At 63.6% G+C, this 15764-nt stretch overlaps 1 protein-coding gene across 1 annotated transcript in view; it reads right to left on the reverse strand.

Annotated features, from left to right (window-relative positions):
* Positions 1-750: 750 nt before the first annotated feature.
* NTSR1 (neurotensin receptor 1) overlaps positions 751-15764 on the reverse strand; it is a 36724-nt gene continuing 21710 nt past the window's right edge. The window contains exons 2-4 of the mRNA XM_055304319.1: positions 6314-6515; positions 2563-2653; positions 751-1003 (exon numbers count right to left, since the gene is read on the reverse strand). Coding sequence (XP_055160294.1) covers positions 754-1003; positions 2563-2653; positions 6314-6515 — 543 coding nt within the window. The 3' untranslated portion in view covers positions 751-753. The remainder of the gene's footprint in view (positions 1004-2562; positions 2654-6313; positions 6516-15764) is intronic.

Below are 15764 nucleotides of genomic sequence, written 5' to 3' on the forward strand. Positions count from 1 at the left end.
CAGGGGACCTGCCAGGGCACGGCCAGGGCCAGGCCATCCTGTCTGGAGACCGGCTCCTACAGACCACGGAGGCGCCTGCCCTTCCGGGTGCCCGGGGCTGGGGCCGCTGCGTGCGTCCGTGACGGGCGACCCGGGGCCTCAGCCTGGCAGCCACGGGCGCCTGTGCCCACGGCTCCTCCTCCTCACCTGTGGCTGAGTCCCCACAAATGGGCGAGGAGGACGGGGAGCCGGGTCCAGCCGACGCCTGCCCCCCCGACCCCCGGGGGCCCCTGGGCACCGCCCGTGGAGAGGAGGGGTCTGGGCGCCGAGGCCGTACCAGAGAGGCCAGCGGTCCTCTCCTCGCCAGGGGCGCCAGGGCAGCGGCCGCCCTCCGCCCACAGCCCTGCCTCTCGGGGCGGCTGCCTCCCCACGCCAGCCCGGCCCGGCCTGTGCCTTTCATTTCTGTCCTCCCGGATCACCCTGTAGTGTGGGAACAAAGAAACCTGCCTTCCCCCACCACTAATTTCTTCTCATTAAAGGCCCTTTCTGGATCTGGGGTGAAGCAATCTCTCTCCGGCTTTCAAAGAGGGGCAGAGGGAGGGGTGGGGCGGGCCGAGGGAGAAGCTGCGAGAAATGAGGCCTCTGGGGGTGGGCGCTGGGTCCCCGGCCTCTGCTGAGCCCTGCTCCTGCCCCGGGGGTGGGGGGCTGCAGGGAGGAGGGGGAGGGGGGCGGGGGGCGCCGCCGCTGTCGGGCCTCCCCTCCTCCCTCCCGGCCCTAATAGAGTGTCTCCCGGGTGACGTTGCTGGAGAAGGTGTGGTTGCTGGACACGCTGTTGGTCTTCCTGGCGAAGGCCGGCCTCCCCCCCCTGCGCCCCCACAGAGGACACAGGCAGGCCAGGGTGGACAGGAAGGCCTGGCGGAAATTGGCAGAGACCAGGTTGTACAGGATGGGGTTGATGGCCGAGCTGACGTAGAAGAGCGCGTTGGTCAGCATGTAGAAGTAGTGGTAAAAGTCGTACAGGAACCTGGGGGCGAGGGCAGGTGTCAGACCCGGGCTGGTGGCGCCGCGACCCTCGGAGCTCGGGACAAGGACGTTAAATTCTCTGACGTGGGGCTATTTCAGAACAAATTCCGGGGCTGCGGCATCTCTTGAGATGCTGGGAGTTCCGGCCACGCTCCCGCTGGCGCCGGTCTGGGGGCTGGCTTGTGGCCGTCCTCCCCGCCTGCCTCCACCCCTCCCTGCGGCACACCGGGCCCGCCCATCTGCGTGCAGGAGGCCAGCACGCCGGGGCTGCGGGGTGCGGCCGGACCCCTTCCCTGTCCCCTGGAGGGCTGTGCTCCTGGGCCTGGGCTTGCTTGCCTCCACCCACAGGGATCTCACTCCCTCACCAGGCAGCCCTGAGTTTCAGAAACCCTTTACTCAGCACCATGCTCTGCTACCTGCAACTTCTCGTCTGTCCTGGATCTGCCCTCCCCATGGTTCCCCGTCACTTTGAAGAAGCTGTGACCCTCGGACCAGGCTGCCCTGCTAAACTCACGCACGGCGGGGCCTGGGGCTGTCGTGTCAGAAGGGCGTCCTGGCAAGGCTGGCCTCTCGCACCGGGGTCTGGGAGCTTGGATGTCCAGGGTCGCCACCCCCTGCGAGGAGGGGCTCCCGGGGCCTAGAGCGTCCTACGCAGAGCAGCTGCTTCCTCCCGGGAGTCTGGGGCTGGGGCGCGCGGCAGCCGCGGCATCTACGTGACCGGCCCCAGCAGGAGCCCCGGGCTTCTGGCCAGCTGCCCAGCCGACAGCGTTTCACACGTGGCCTCGGCTCGTTCTGGGCATTTGGCCTGAGGAGGGGGTTCTGGAAGCCGGGCCTGGTCCCCAGGACGCCTCTGCGGGCTTGTTTCCCGTCACTGATTCTGCTGTGTGTCCCTGGGCTGCGGTAGGGCCCCGTGTGGGTGTGGCTGCCCCGGGGCCCCCCGAGTGCTCCGCGGCTCCCCCAGCCTGGGGGTGGTCTAGGGCACCCAGACAGTGGCCATGCCCCCAGGTCCCACAGGGCCAGCCCTTCCTGTCTCTCTCCAGACGGCTCTAAACTCGTCTCATACCCACTCTCAGCTCTGCTCTCCTCTTTTTTTTTTTTTAAGATGTATTTATTTATTCATTTAGAGAGAGCGAAGAGAGAGGCAGAGACACAGGCAGAGGGAGAAGCAGGCTCCATGCAGGGAGCCCGATGCGGGACCCGATCCCGGATCTCCAGGATCACACCCCGGGCTGCAGGCGGCACTAAACCGCTGCGCCACTGGGGCTGCCCTCTGCTCTCCTCTTCTGCTGTGACCTGCCCCGTGGCTGAGCAGCCTCCTGTTGTGTCCGTCCCCCAGCGGCGTCTGTACCCCTGTCCGTCCCCCTGCGGCGTCCATCCCTCCGTGGCCTTCCTCCTGCCCCCAGCCCACTCACAGCCACACCAAGAACATGTGGGGACACCTGACCTGCAGCCCTGCCCTGAGCTGCTCTGTTCCGTGCCCCCACCTCCCATGCCAACCTGTTTTGGGGAGCTTCTCCCAGCCCGAGCCTCACCCCTGTGCCCCAGGCTCCCGGTACTCACGGGGTCCACTGCTTATCGGAAATGTAGCAGAACATGAGGCGCCGCACGTGGTAGGGCAGCCAGCAGACCACGAAGGCGATGACCACAGCCCCTGAGATACAGAGAGATGGGGTCTCGGCGGGTGAAGGGGGGCATCCTGTCTGTGCCCAGAAGACTAACCAGTGTTAAATTGTCAGTGTACCCACCGCAGTCTACAGGCTCCGCGCCACCTCTCTCAAAACCCCGAAATAGAAAAACCCATCTTAAGATCCGTGCAACATCTGGAGGGACCCCTGGAACAACCTTGAGGAAGATGAGCTGGAGGACTCTCGTGTCCTGATTTCAAAACCTACCACAAAGCTGCAGTAGTCAAAATAGTGTGACCTTGGCCTAAAGACAGAGCCCAGAGGTGAACCCTCACAGATATGGGCGGGTGACTTCCTACGAGGCTGCCGAGACCAACGTACCGGGAAAACGGGACAGCCACGTGCAGAAGGAGGAGGCCGGACCCCTACCTCACACCTCATACAGGGTTAGCTCAAAACGGATCGAAGATCTGAATGTAGGAGCAAAGACTACAGAATTCTTATAGGAAAATGACTGGCGCCAACCTGACGACATTGAATCTGGCAGCGACTTCTTGGAGGGCTCAGGCAACAGAGGGAAAGCAGATGCCCTCGACTCCATAAAAACGAGCAAGCTGTGCTTCACAGGTCACGGTCACCAGGGCGAAAAGGTGACTCGCAGAACGGGAGAAAGTGTTTGCTTCACACATCTGACCGGGGATTTAAATCCAGGACCCACAGAGAATGAAGATTCAACAGCAAAAATCAAACAACCCAATTACACATGTAAAAATGCACAAGGAAAAAAAATAAAAATAAATAAAAAATTAAAAAATAAAAATGCACAAGGGACTTGGACACACTCTTCTCCAAAGAAGATACACAAATGTTAATCAGCACATGAAAGAGTGCTCCACGTCACTCATCATGTGATAAATGCAAACCAAAACCCCATTAAGATACCATCTCACAAATAAAATCTTAAAAAAAAAAAAAAAGGGGCAGCCCGGGTGGCTCAGCAGTTTAGCGCCGCCTTCAGCCCAGGGCATGATCCTGGAGACCCCGGATTGAGTCCCGCGTCGGACTCCCTGCATGGAGCCTGCTTCTCCCTCTGCCTGTGTCTCTGCCTCTCTCTCTCTCCCTGTGTCTCTCATGAATAAATAAATAAAATCTCAAAAAAAAAAAAAAAAGATACCATCTCACACCCAGGACAGCTACTATAAAAGACAAAACAAAAATACGATCCACCAACAACACAACACCCTGAGGAAATAGTGCCTCTTGGTGTGGATGTGGAGAAACGAGCACCTCTCCACATGGTTGGTGGGGATGCAAAATGGTATATCCACTTTGGGAAAAAGTACGGCAATTCTTCAAGAAATTAAAAATAGAATTACCATATGACCCAGCAATTCTACTCTGAGTAATTTCCCAAAGCATTGAGAGTAGGGACTCAAACAGGTGTCTGCAGGCCTCTGCTGCAGGGTTCACGATGGCCAAAAGGTGGAGGCAACCCAAGGATCCCCCAACACACCTGATGGATACACACAGGGGAGGCCATCCAGACACTCAGCCTTTTTTTTTAAATTTATTTATTTATTTATGATAGTCACAGAGAGAGAGAGAGAGAGAGAGGTGCAGAGACATAGGCAGAGGGAGAAGCAGGCTCCATGCACCGGGAGCCCGACGTGGGACTCGATCCCGGGTCTCCAGGATTGCGCCCTGGGCCAAAGGCAGGCGCCAAACCGCTGCACCACCCAGGGATCCCAGACACTCAGCCTTAAAAAGAAAGGACAGGGGGATCCCTGGGTGGCTCAGCGGTTTAGCGCCTGCCTTTGGCCCAGGGCGTGATCCTGGAGTCCCGGGATCAAGTCCCACGTCGGGCTCCCTGCATGGAGCCTGCTTCTCCCTCCTCCTGTGTCTCTGCCTCTCTCTCTCTCTCTCTCTCTCTCTCTCTATATATATATATATATATATATATATATATATCTATCATAAATGAATAAATAAATCTTTAAAAAATATATAAAAAAAAAGAAAGGACATTCAGACACCTGCCAGGACGTAGCTGAATCTTAAGGATGTCAGTGCTCAGAGATGTAAGCCAGACACAAAAGGACGATCCCGCTGGGATGAGGCCCTTGGAGTAGCCGAATTCATAGAGACAGAGAGGAGGGGGTGGTTGCTGGGGGCTGCGGGGAGAGCAGGTGGGGACTTCGTGTTTTGTAAGGACAGAGTTTCAGTTTTGCAAGATGACAAAGTTCTGGAACGGATGGTGCGAATGCACGTAATACCCCTAAACGGACACTTGAAAATGGTCAAGGTGGTAAATTGGATGCTGAGTGTACTTCACCGCAATGGAAAAGAAAGCAATAAAAAAGTCAACCGCTCGGGAAAACCTGGGGCTGGCTGGGCTGTCCTGGTGCAGAGAGAAGCCTGGCCCTGAGATGGTGCGTCCTCATCTTGGGGCATGGGGGGGCCTGCAGGAGGGGCTTGGTTTTGGGGCCCTGGCCCCTGGGCAGCTGCCCTGACCCCGCAGGCCCAGGAGATGGGAAGGCTGCCTGCTGGCAGCAGCAGGAAATAGGTTGGTGGCACTGGGACGTTCCAGGAAGAAGCCTGTCCCTGACACAGCAGAAGCAAAGCTGTGACCCGGACCCCTGGACACAGCCTGACCCTGGTCACTGGCTACGGGCGGGGAGCTCTCTTATCAATACTACCACAGTGATTAATGCTGAAATGGCAAGACTTTGGAAATACTACACTGAATAAATTATTTAAATGAATTTTATCTATTTCTTTTTACTTTTGAAAATGTGCTTACTAGACCATTTAACATCACGTGGGGCCTGTGTCATATTCCTACTGACAGTGCTGCTCTGGACGTCTCTCTGCTAAGAAACCGTGGCTGCTGAGGGTCAGGTGGCCTGGGGCAGAGGCCCAGAGGCCTGTCGGCCGAGGGTGAGGGTGACAGCAATCGGGAGGGCTACTGGGAAGCACAAGGTCAGGGAGGGGGTGGGTAGGGCTGCCTTCAGCAGAGTGGGGGGCGGTGTTTTGAGAAAGAGCCCTCCACCAGGATGCCAGCTCTGGGCACAGGCCGGGCCCAGGGTCCCACACACGAAACATCACAAGCCACATGAGCACAAGCTCCACTCTGCGCTCTCCTGCGCTGGGGGCTGGCTGGGTGGGGACCTTTGCAAGGGCTGGTCTTCAGGATCCTCATGAGAATGTGGGTCATCATGCGGTGGGGTTGCACTCAGGCCTCTCCAGCGGGCACCTGACCGCCCGCACACACGGCAACCCACCTCTGCTGCTCGGTGGCTATGTGTGCAAGCTGCCTGACCCAGAGTCCATGCTCAGGAGACTAGTTGAATCAGTGGATGGAAGGATGGATGGATGGATGGATGGATGGATGGATGGATGGGTGGGTGGATGGGTAGATATATGGATGGAGGGAAGGAAGGATAGGTGGGTGGAAGGACGGATGGATGAAAGGATGGGTGGACGGATGGAGAGAAATGGAAGAATGAGTGGGTAGGCGGATGGTGGGTGCAGTAAGAGCCGCAGGCTGCAGGTGAGCCAGCCTTCGGCGTCTCTGCTGGGACTGCTCCATTTCCTGGGCTTAAACTTTACCCTGTTCGCTGGTGTGAGGCTTGCTGCTCTGCTGGCCCCTGGCTGCCACCCACCCTGGGGGCCCAGCGGTTACGTACGTAAGACCCGGACGCCGTGCCGCAGGGCTTGGACCCTGCCAGGCTCGATGGACATGCTGAATGAGCTGTGCTGGTCCCCAACCGTGCACACCTGGCCCTGCTCAGCTGCCTGGCGGACCATGACGGTCAGCTTGTTGGCGATGATGGTGTTCAGGATGGAGATGACCACCATGGGGAACACGAAGGACATGAAGGTATTAATCTGCAGAGAAAGAGAAGGACAGCCGTCAGGCCGGTGTGCAGGGGACAGCGCCCTGCTGCCTGTCGCACCAGGTGGGGCCTGCGGTGTGGAAGGTGCCTGGTCTTCTGGGCAGACGCACACTCCACCTTCCGCCTGCTTCCCGCTCCCGCCTGGCACAGGTGGGGGTTCACAGACTGTCCCTTCAGTGAGCCCCTCTGCGCAGGGTTCACTGTGTAGACGGTGCGGAGCACAGACTCGGGGGCGTCCTGGCCGCGGCGAACGGCCGGGGCTCTACGCGCGCAGGTCTGGACACGACGTGTCACGGATGCAGACCCTGGGCGCCGGGCTGCTCCTGCAGGATGGCCAAGCCCAGCATCCCTCAGGTACGCAGACGGTTCGTGCTTGGACAGAAATGGAAGGCCCTTCGTCCTGCCCCACCCTCGGCTCACTGAGGAGAGTTCCTCCGAGCACCTCTGCCTCCCATGTCTTCCCATCTGGGGAAACCGAGGCTCATACAGGCCGAGAGGGAGGCTGGACTACAGCTGACCTGGCCCGTCTGAGCCCAAGCCAGAGCCTGCAGGACAGCAGGCTGAGACCGGTCCTCGCGCCCCGCGCAGGGGCCCGACCTGACGGACAGCGGGGACCTGGCATCGCCTCCCGGGCCAGCGGACCAGCAGCCTCGAGCGCTGTGAACCGCGCTTGGCTTTTCACTCTTTCTGAACGCTCCTGTTGCCGGGCGGCCCCCTCCTGGCCCTGGCGGTGTGGCCTCGGCGCCTCGCCCTGCTGTCCCTGCTCAGCTGCTCCACGCGTTCACTTTGCACTTCACGTTCACAAAGGCGTTAGTTGTGCGTGGAGAGGCTGTGCTGGCTCTGGCTCTTCCGGAAAGTTCTGGGTGGCCGACACCCAGGGCTCCCCGGGTTCCGGGCGGCCCCTCCTGCCACCTCCTAACCCGGTTTGCCTGCAGCCCTTGAGAACAGAGCCGGAGCAGCCTCTCCAGGGTGAGGACGCTGCAGCTCCGTCCTGCTCCCGCAGCAGTGGCCCGGGACGCCCAGCAGCCCCCGAGGCTGCCCGCAGGTTTGCTCTCCTCTCGGCGGCCCGGCCTCTGTCCAGAACAGGGCAGACTCACTTGCCGCTCTCCTGAGGCCTCCAGGGGTCCCGCCCCCCCTCAGGGCTCCAGGCCCCACCTGGGAGATCCCGAGGCCTTCCAGGAGGCGGGGGCCTGAGGATATGTTCGGTTCCACCTGGACACGGCTCTGCTAAGCTGGGGGGCTAAGAGGCCAGAGAAGGGCCAGCAGGCCCCGGGGAGGGGCCTTTCCCACACTTCCTGGCCCGGCGCCCAGCGCTCACTGCCTGCCTGCACCGGCCCCCGCCAGCCGCCCCCGCCGGGCTCCCTTCTCTCCCGTGTGTGTGCCCGAGCTCAGGGGCAGGTCCTGGGGGGGGGCCCTTCCCACCCCCGTCAGCTTCCCTGCTGGTGGCGTCCACCTTCTGCAGGGAGGGGAGGGGCTGGCACGGGCCAGGGGCCGCCCCAGGAAGGTTTCTGGGGCTCTCGCCGGGCTGGAGGCGGGGCAGGGGTGCAGCGGGACGCTGGGTCTGGGCCCAGGAGACAAACTGGTTCCTTGTGAGTCACCTCAGCCGGGTGTAGTTTAAACAGAACAAACGTATCCAAAACATTTTAAATGTCAAAACATTTAGGATACCACACCTCGCTGGGCGCGGGCGGTAAGAATAGCGGCCTCTGAGGGCCAGGTAGGCAGTGGGCTGGGGCCCTGCGCGCTGGCCTGTGGGGTCTGGCCTGGCCCCCGTGGGAAGAGGTCCCAAGCCCGCAGTGGGGAGAGGCCCCACCCCTGATGCCTTTCCTGCACCCTCCAGCCTGGACCTGGACCGTGGGGGGCACACCTGACCCTTGGGGCTCGCCTTCTCCTGCCGAAGCCCTCAGCATGGCTGTGGGGCTGTGTCCTGCACTCGACCCCCCACTCCCGGGAACAGGGGAGCAGCCCACCCCGACCCCGAGCAAACAGGAACGCGCCTCCTGAGCCTCGCACACAATCTCTGGGAACGCCGCAAGTGCTAGCACGGGACGGCAGGAAGGCCCCGCTGAGGGAAGCCAGCGCCCCCCAGACAGGCAGGTGCACGTGCGGACCCCGAGCCTGGTCTACGCATTTGTCCCAATAAAACAGAAGACTCGGGGACAGACAGGCTGATCCTAAAATTCAGATAGAAACAGATCATCAAAGAACAGCCAGGAAAGTTCTGGAAAGGAAGGACGATGGGTCAGTACCAGACGGGGAGACACCCCCACCTATCAACTACCCGACACTCTCAACAGACGTCGTGAGATCGGCTCGGCACGGAGAAGCGGATGGACAGAGAGACGGTGCAACGGCGCCCAGGGAGGCACGGGCAGCGGCTCCGCAAGACGGAGAGGGTGGGTGACCCGCGGGGCCCACGACCTCCGCCACCTCCCGGGACCCCCCGCTGCCTCCCTGAAAGTGCCCACCCCCTACCGGGGGCCCCCTCCAGCGGGCCTTCCCTTCCCTTTTGTCCTGCTGAGCCTGCAGGGGTGAGGGAAGAGGGGTTGGAACCTTCGGTACCGCGATCGCCTGGTGGGGAGACCAGCCCGGGTGAGGACGGGACCCCACGGCATCGCTCGAGCTCCCGGCCCAGCTGCCTGCAGCCACCCGCCCCGGACTTTTAGGGTTTTTTTGAGCAAAATAAGCGTTTCTCCATTCCCCTCGTGATGATCCGAGCCGGTTCTCAGAACTGGTACCCGGACTCCTGGGGACCCCACAGCAGAACAATGCAGTTGGAGCAGAGATTAAAACAGAAATTAAAGCCAGAAAACTACCAGAAGAATCATGGAAATCTTACTGTCACACATATTAACCTGGTGGAATTTAAGAAATAAAGTAGTTCACGCACTGCTTTAAAATTTGCTGTAAAAAAAAAAAAATCAATTCTCTGGGCCCTGGGAGAAATTCCTGTCCTGCGTCACCTCCTGGGCCCTCCTGCTGGACCCTCGGTCTTCGAGGTGGCCCCGGCGGCCGGCGGGAGGCAGTGTCCCGAGCTGGGGCCCCAGATACCCAGGTCGCGGCTTTGTCAGCCCAGCACCTCGGGGCACCTCACCGGCCACAGGGCGACCTCCGACCCAGGGAGGCCAGGTCTTCGGGGCGCCAGGCCGTGAGTGGGGTCGCCTCCCGCTCCGCTGACCTCCATCTGGGGTCCGTGGCCCAGGGCCTCCGAGAGGCGAGGGCACCGGGGGGCACGGTCGGGGTGTCGGGGTGTGGACCCTGGCCTCAGGCTGGCTGGCGAGCTGCGGCTTCGGGCATTTCCAGAAGGGCCCTCAGACCGGGCTTTCTCATGAGCACGGCCGCGTGGGGCCAGGGTGTCCCTGGGAGGGCAGGGCGGTGAGGCGGGCGCTTCGGTGGGGCCTGCCTGGGTCGCTCGAGGTGCTGGCGTGGCCGGTCCTGCCTGAGGACCCAGAGCTGCCCCCACTCCAGCCCTGCGAGCCTCCTGACGGGGACGGAGGGAGACTGCTGAGCGATAAGGGGGTGCGTGTAGGGACCTCGGGTCCACCCGGAAGGGGGGTGTGTGTGGCAGGCTGCAGCCGGTGAGGGGTGCCTGTGGATGTAGGTGGCAGGCCCGGCCCTGGGTCGGCGGGGGGGGGGTCCCCTGAGCCCCGGGGGCCTCCTCCCACTCCCACCCCTGCTGCACAGTCGTCTGCTCTGTGCTGCGGCCCATTTCTCTCTACTTCAGCCGCCTGTTCCGATGAAGAGATGCCCCCTCGCCCCCCGCCTCGAGGCCCAACAGCCGGCCCGTGGTGGGCGGGAAGGCACTAAACACGGGTGGGCCGTTTGCAAAGCCCAGAGCAGCTGCGTGAAGTAGGGAGATGGCTCCACGTCCAGGGCTCCCGGGAAGGAAACCCGGCGGAGGCCAACACAGCCGGGCGAGGCCTGGGGCGGGAGGCTCCCGTCGTGCCCTCTGTTCAGGGCACAGGGATGGAGTCAGCGGGACACACTTGGACCTGGACCTACGTGTGCGTCCCGTGCCCCCTGCTTACGTGACAGTCACACGTGCCACCCTACCTTCCCCGGACCGGGAAGTGCCGGAGGCCTAGGGCCCAGACCTCGGTGCGTGTGTCCTCGTTTCAGGGCCAAAGATAAGACAAGGGTCTTCCAAGGTGACACAGCCCAGATTAGCCGTCCCTCACCTAACAAGCACCGTGATGCTCTTGAAGGTGGTCGCAGCTGTGCGGCCCGGTGGCCCAGGGACGAGCCGCACAAGGGTCAGCACCTGCCGCAGGCCTGGGCTCCGGGGAGGGAAGGCTGCCGGTTCTGAGCCAATGGGGGAGGGGGGGAGCCGGCGGCAGGGTGGGGCATGTGGCCTGGAGAGGCCACGGGAGTCACGTCTAGCACCTGCAAGGCCACCGGGGAGGAGGAGTCCAGGCCTGGGTGCGCCGGGCGTAGGCCTTGGCCCGACCCGGTCCATCCCACCACTTGGCTCTGGGAAGCATCGTTGGCTCCGTATGAAAGGACGCCCGAGCGCTCTACCTTCTCCTCTCGGGCTCGAACTCGGCCTCCAGCTGAGCGTGAGCGGAGGCTGGTCCCGAGCCAGGCCGCACGCCCGGGGCCCCGCGGCCCCGCAGACCTCGCCGAGCACGCACGTCGGAAGGACGAGGTCGGAGGGTCCGTGCTCTCACCCCACAGAGAAGCGACCCGACCCAGAGAGGAGCCCGGACCCAGCCCGACCCGCAGCGGCGGTGCCGGCTGCCCTGTCACTGGGCCGCGTGACCGCCGGGAGCCGACGCAAGGAGCGCGCACCCGGGCCCCGCCGAGGGCCAGACCCGCACCGGGGGAGCTCCGTGGGCGCGTGTCCGCCCTCAGCTGCCCAGACGCCACCGTCCGGGTGAGTGAGAGTTTCTGAGAACAAATTCTAGGCCAAAGATTCTGACTCCTCGGAGGGCTCTCAGGGCCGAAGCTCCGTTTCTCTCTCCTTCCTTTGATCTGCTTCACCTGGTCTCCATGCTCCCCCAGGCCTGGGATCTTCTGGGAGGCTGGCCCGGAGTTACCGGGGGCTCAGAGGGATGGAGGATCCAGCCGGGAGGGCGGGGTTCAGCACCGTGGAAGTCCCACCAAAGCTGGGGGGGGGCCCTGGGGACTGGGGGGACATGGGGAGTGGGGGAACCCTGGGGGGTATGGGAGTGGGGACCTGGGGAGATGGGGAGTGGGGAGGAACTAGGGCAGACAGGGAGTGGGGAGACCTGGGGGGAGACTGGGGGGTAGGGGGAGTGGGGACCTGGGGGGATGGGGAGTGGGGGGGAACTAGGGGGGACAGGGAGTGGGGGGACCTGGGAGGGACTGGGGGGCGGGGAGTGGGGGAGACCTGGAGGGGACTGGGGGGCGCGGAGTGGGGGAGACCTGGAGGGGACAGAGTGGGGGGGACCTGGGGGAATGGGGAGTGGGGGACCCCATTGTGAGGGGCTGGGGTGGGAGAGGTGGGGGGACCCCGGGCTGGGGACCCGGCCAGCTGGAGCAGGGGCCATCAGGAACATTCCACCCCATCTCCAGGCCCTTCCTGTCCCAAGGGGTGAACACCTGTGGCCCCCGGAGGAGGCCCCGCCCCCACACCGGCTCCCGCAGCCAGCAGCCCTGAGCTGGGGAGTCCTGGCATCCTGTGGGGCTGCAGCCACGGAGGCCACAGTCTGAGAGTGAACTTGGAACGGAAGCCCCCCTGGAGCCACATCCTGTCTGTTCCTGGCCGTGCCGCAGTCCTGGCACCAGCTGGGCTGCTGCGAGACCCTCAATCGGATTAAGGAAATGGCCTTCCCAATGCGCCTGTCCCTTCCTAGGGACCGGGAAGGAGCAGCACGGCCCCTCCCCTGGTGGCACACAGGAGGCGCACTGGGGCCTGGCTCTGGCTGGGACTTGGGGGCTCATCAGCCTCCACAGCAGCTGGGGTGGCGAGCTGCCTCTTGGACTCTCGAAACCACACGGAAGCCATCTGTGCGGTGCGGCAGGCTGGCAGGGCTGTGGGCTGAAGGCCTGTTTGCCGTGTTTTCAAATATCCGTTGGCTAAAAAGCCCAGGAGAACGTTCACATCAGTGGGACATCTGCTAAGTAAGCAACACAGGGGCCTTAAAAATCCTCGAGAAGGACGGGTGGCGGAGAAGTGAGCGCGGCCCCCACTTTTGTGGGCAGCGGTGCCCGAGTGGTGCCCTAACACGTGGAGACCACGGCCCTGGTGGGGTGTGCCCGGCTCTCGTCCCCACCCGCACGCCCGGTGACAGCCTGTCTTGCAGGGTCGCTCCCTTCGCAAGACTGGCTGCTGCTTACCCCGCCCCCCCATTCAGATGCGAGCTGAATTGGATCCAGTTGCTAAGCCTTTTGTGTGCATTTTTCTAACGTGTAGGGAATTAATTTGACTCTGAGGGATTACAAGTGGTGCCAACTCAGCACCGAGGCCCCTGGGACGTTGCATGTGCCTCTGACGGGGCTCCAGGCATCGCAGCTCTGCTCCACGCCAGGAAGACGCGGGGACCTGGTCTTGATCCAGACGCTCACGTGCCGGGGGTGGGTTTCCAGGGAGTTCAGCAGAGGCCTCGGCGGGCCTGAGGCTGGGGTTGGGTGAGACGGCGAGCTCGCGCGCTGTGGGCCGAGAGTCCGAGCCCGGGCAGCAGCGGGCATCGGGGCACCCGAGCAATGTGGTCAGGACGGCGCTGCGGAGCCAGGGCTCGGCCGGGGACCGTCCCCCACTTGGTACTGCCGCCCGCCCCGTTCTCCGTGCTCCCGGCATCGCTGGCCGATGGGCCTGCCCCCCAGGACTCCGTGTTCTCTTGCCAAGAAATCGTGTGGGCAGTTTAGCGAATATCCTGTTCCTTCCCAATTTCGAATTACCGTCCCCCGGCAGCGCTGGTCACTGTGTTCCCGTGGACATCTGGCTCTGCACCCAGCATCTCCGCTCCTTTCAATAGAATTAGCGCTCTGTCCCTGCTTGGGGTGAATCTGATTATGGTGGACCCGGGGTGGAGCGGCTGGTGGGGGCGGCGGGGAGGGCTGGGAGCGGCCACCCCGGCCCGGGCCCCACTGGGCCTGCACGAGGCTCCAGTTTCCTCCCGAGCTGACCAGCTCCTGGGCCCGGAGGGGACCCGGGGCCCTGGCTCCACGTCCAGCACTGATGCTTGACGCTCCCTCCGTCGGGTTCCCCGGCTTCCACCTCGGGCGGCCGCGGCCTCAGGAACTGTGGTGGTGAGTCTGGCCGCTGCTCCGGCCCGTCCTGCCCCGCGAGGGCCCGGCTGTAGCTCTCAGCTACGCCGCCAAGGCCGGCCAGCACGCCGCCCAGTGACCCCAGAGCAGGCCCCCGACGCCCGCGTGGCCTAAGGACCGTCGTTCTTCCATCTCCGAGAGAACACAGCCACGTGGCCACCGGGCCCCGCTCTGCTTCCCTCCTTTCCAGCCAGAGTCTGAAACAGTAAATAGGCTGGGCCGGTCGGCCTGAGAGGTGCCACCGTCCCCGCAGCGGCGGGATGGCACTGCGACGTGCAAGGGCCAGCCTGTGTTTCTAGGCACCACAGTGAAGAGCACGGCAGCCAGGGTCTGGGTCGTGCCAAACAGCTTGAGCACATCCGTTCTCAGGCTGGGGTGGGGGTGGGGGGGCAGCCTGGTCCCTCTTGAAGATCCTGATTCCTGGGAACAGGGGCAGGGGGGTCCAGGCCGGGCTCGGCCCGAGGACCAGGACAAACGCGCCCCTGGGTCCAGCTCCCATGGGCGGAGGGGCAGTGGCCGGGTGCCCCCCCCACTCTGGGCCAGGGATGGCTGGCAGCAGGGCGCCCCAGCCCACGGAGCCAGAGGGCCTGACTGGCTCCAGGGAAGCTCGCTGTCCCCCCCACCTCCGCGGCCCCCAGCTCTTCTCTCCTGCAGGAGCACATGGCAGCTGAGGCAGTTCAAGGGGACCAGGATGTACCCCGGGGACGGGCCCAGGGCAGGGGCTGCCTTCCAGCTCGGAAACCGCAGGGTGAGCGGCGACACGTCCTACCCACCCTGGCGTCTCTGCTCGGCGTGTCTCAGCACCTAGGGCTGCTGCCTCTGTGGAGTCTACCGTCAGCCTCCTGGGCCCACCAGCCCGCCCCCCATCCTCTGAGCGCACAGGTGCCCAGGCCCACCTTGTCTGACCTTCACGGGCATTTATTGAGCATCTGCTGTACGTGGTGTGTGTGGAGTGCGTGGACACATGGGACTCAGTGGGGAGCACGACAGTCTGGGGGAGACGAGGGGCCTTTTCCTGGAGGAGAGATGAGGGGCACGAATGGGCGAGAGAAAGGGGTGGGGGCCTCAGGAGCCCGCGGGGCTGGGCCGGGGTCCCGTCACAGACTTTCGCAGAAGCCAGAGGAGGGGTGAAGGGGGCGGCTCTTCCACGAGGTGGGCAGAGCCTGGGGGCCAGGAGGGGCCTGGGCCGGGGCGGCCTGCGGCAATGTGGTGCCCGTGGGGCTGGACGCCGTGGGCGGTCGGGAGACAGTGGGGGGCTGAGGCAGGATGCAGGGGTGGGTGGGATGGGGCAGCAGCAGGCAGGAGGCAGGCAGGGTGAGGCTGGGGGCGACCCCAGGGACACTCGGCCTCTCGGGCGTCCAGGTGTCTGACCTCAGCTTCCTGCTGTGATAACCCCCAGGTCCCCTGGAACGCCCCCCAGGTTGGAGGCCCCCTCACGTCCTCCTCCCGTGGCAGGAGTCTCCGGCTCGTGCAAATGTCTCAGCACAAGCTTTCCCTGTCATCTGACAGCCCGTCCTCCCCGGAGCCCGTCAGCCAGCCCGGGGCTGTCAGAGTCCTGGTCCCCCCGCCGCGAGCCTGTGAAACAGGATTTGTTCTGCTTCAGCGGAGTCGGGGAAAACTGCAGCTGGGGGTCCTCAGAGCTGCCCTCCCAGCTGAGCCTGGCCACGCGGGCGGGGGGCGGGGGGCGGAGGCGGGCAGAGCGCGAGAACTCGCTGACTCCATTTGCTGCTGCGACGCGCTGGACGCCCCGACAGGCCACGGCCGCCGGTCAGCTGCGGCCCCAGGGCCTCCTTGCTCCTGCTGCCACTGCCACGTCTCCCACCATCCACCCAGGTGAAAACGGCGGCCTCTGGAAGGTCCGTCCCGGGTGTGCGGTGTTCCGGGCACTTCCCGGGCTCCCCCGGGGTCATCTGTGCGGCCCTGTGGATACCGGCCCTACAGGCGAGGCCAGTGTTCTCGGACGGCCTGATACGGCCCCTCCGGCCCGGCGTCCTGGGGCTCGGGCTTCCCG

Source organism: Nyctereutes procyonoides, unplaced genomic scaffold (genome assembly GCF_905146905.1).
Source record: "Nyctereutes procyonoides isolate TBG_1078 unplaced genomic scaffold, NYPRO_anot_genome, whole genome shotgun sequence".
NCBI classification, from domain to species: Eukaryota; Metazoa; Chordata; class Mammalia; order Carnivora; family Canidae; genus Nyctereutes; species Nyctereutes procyonoides.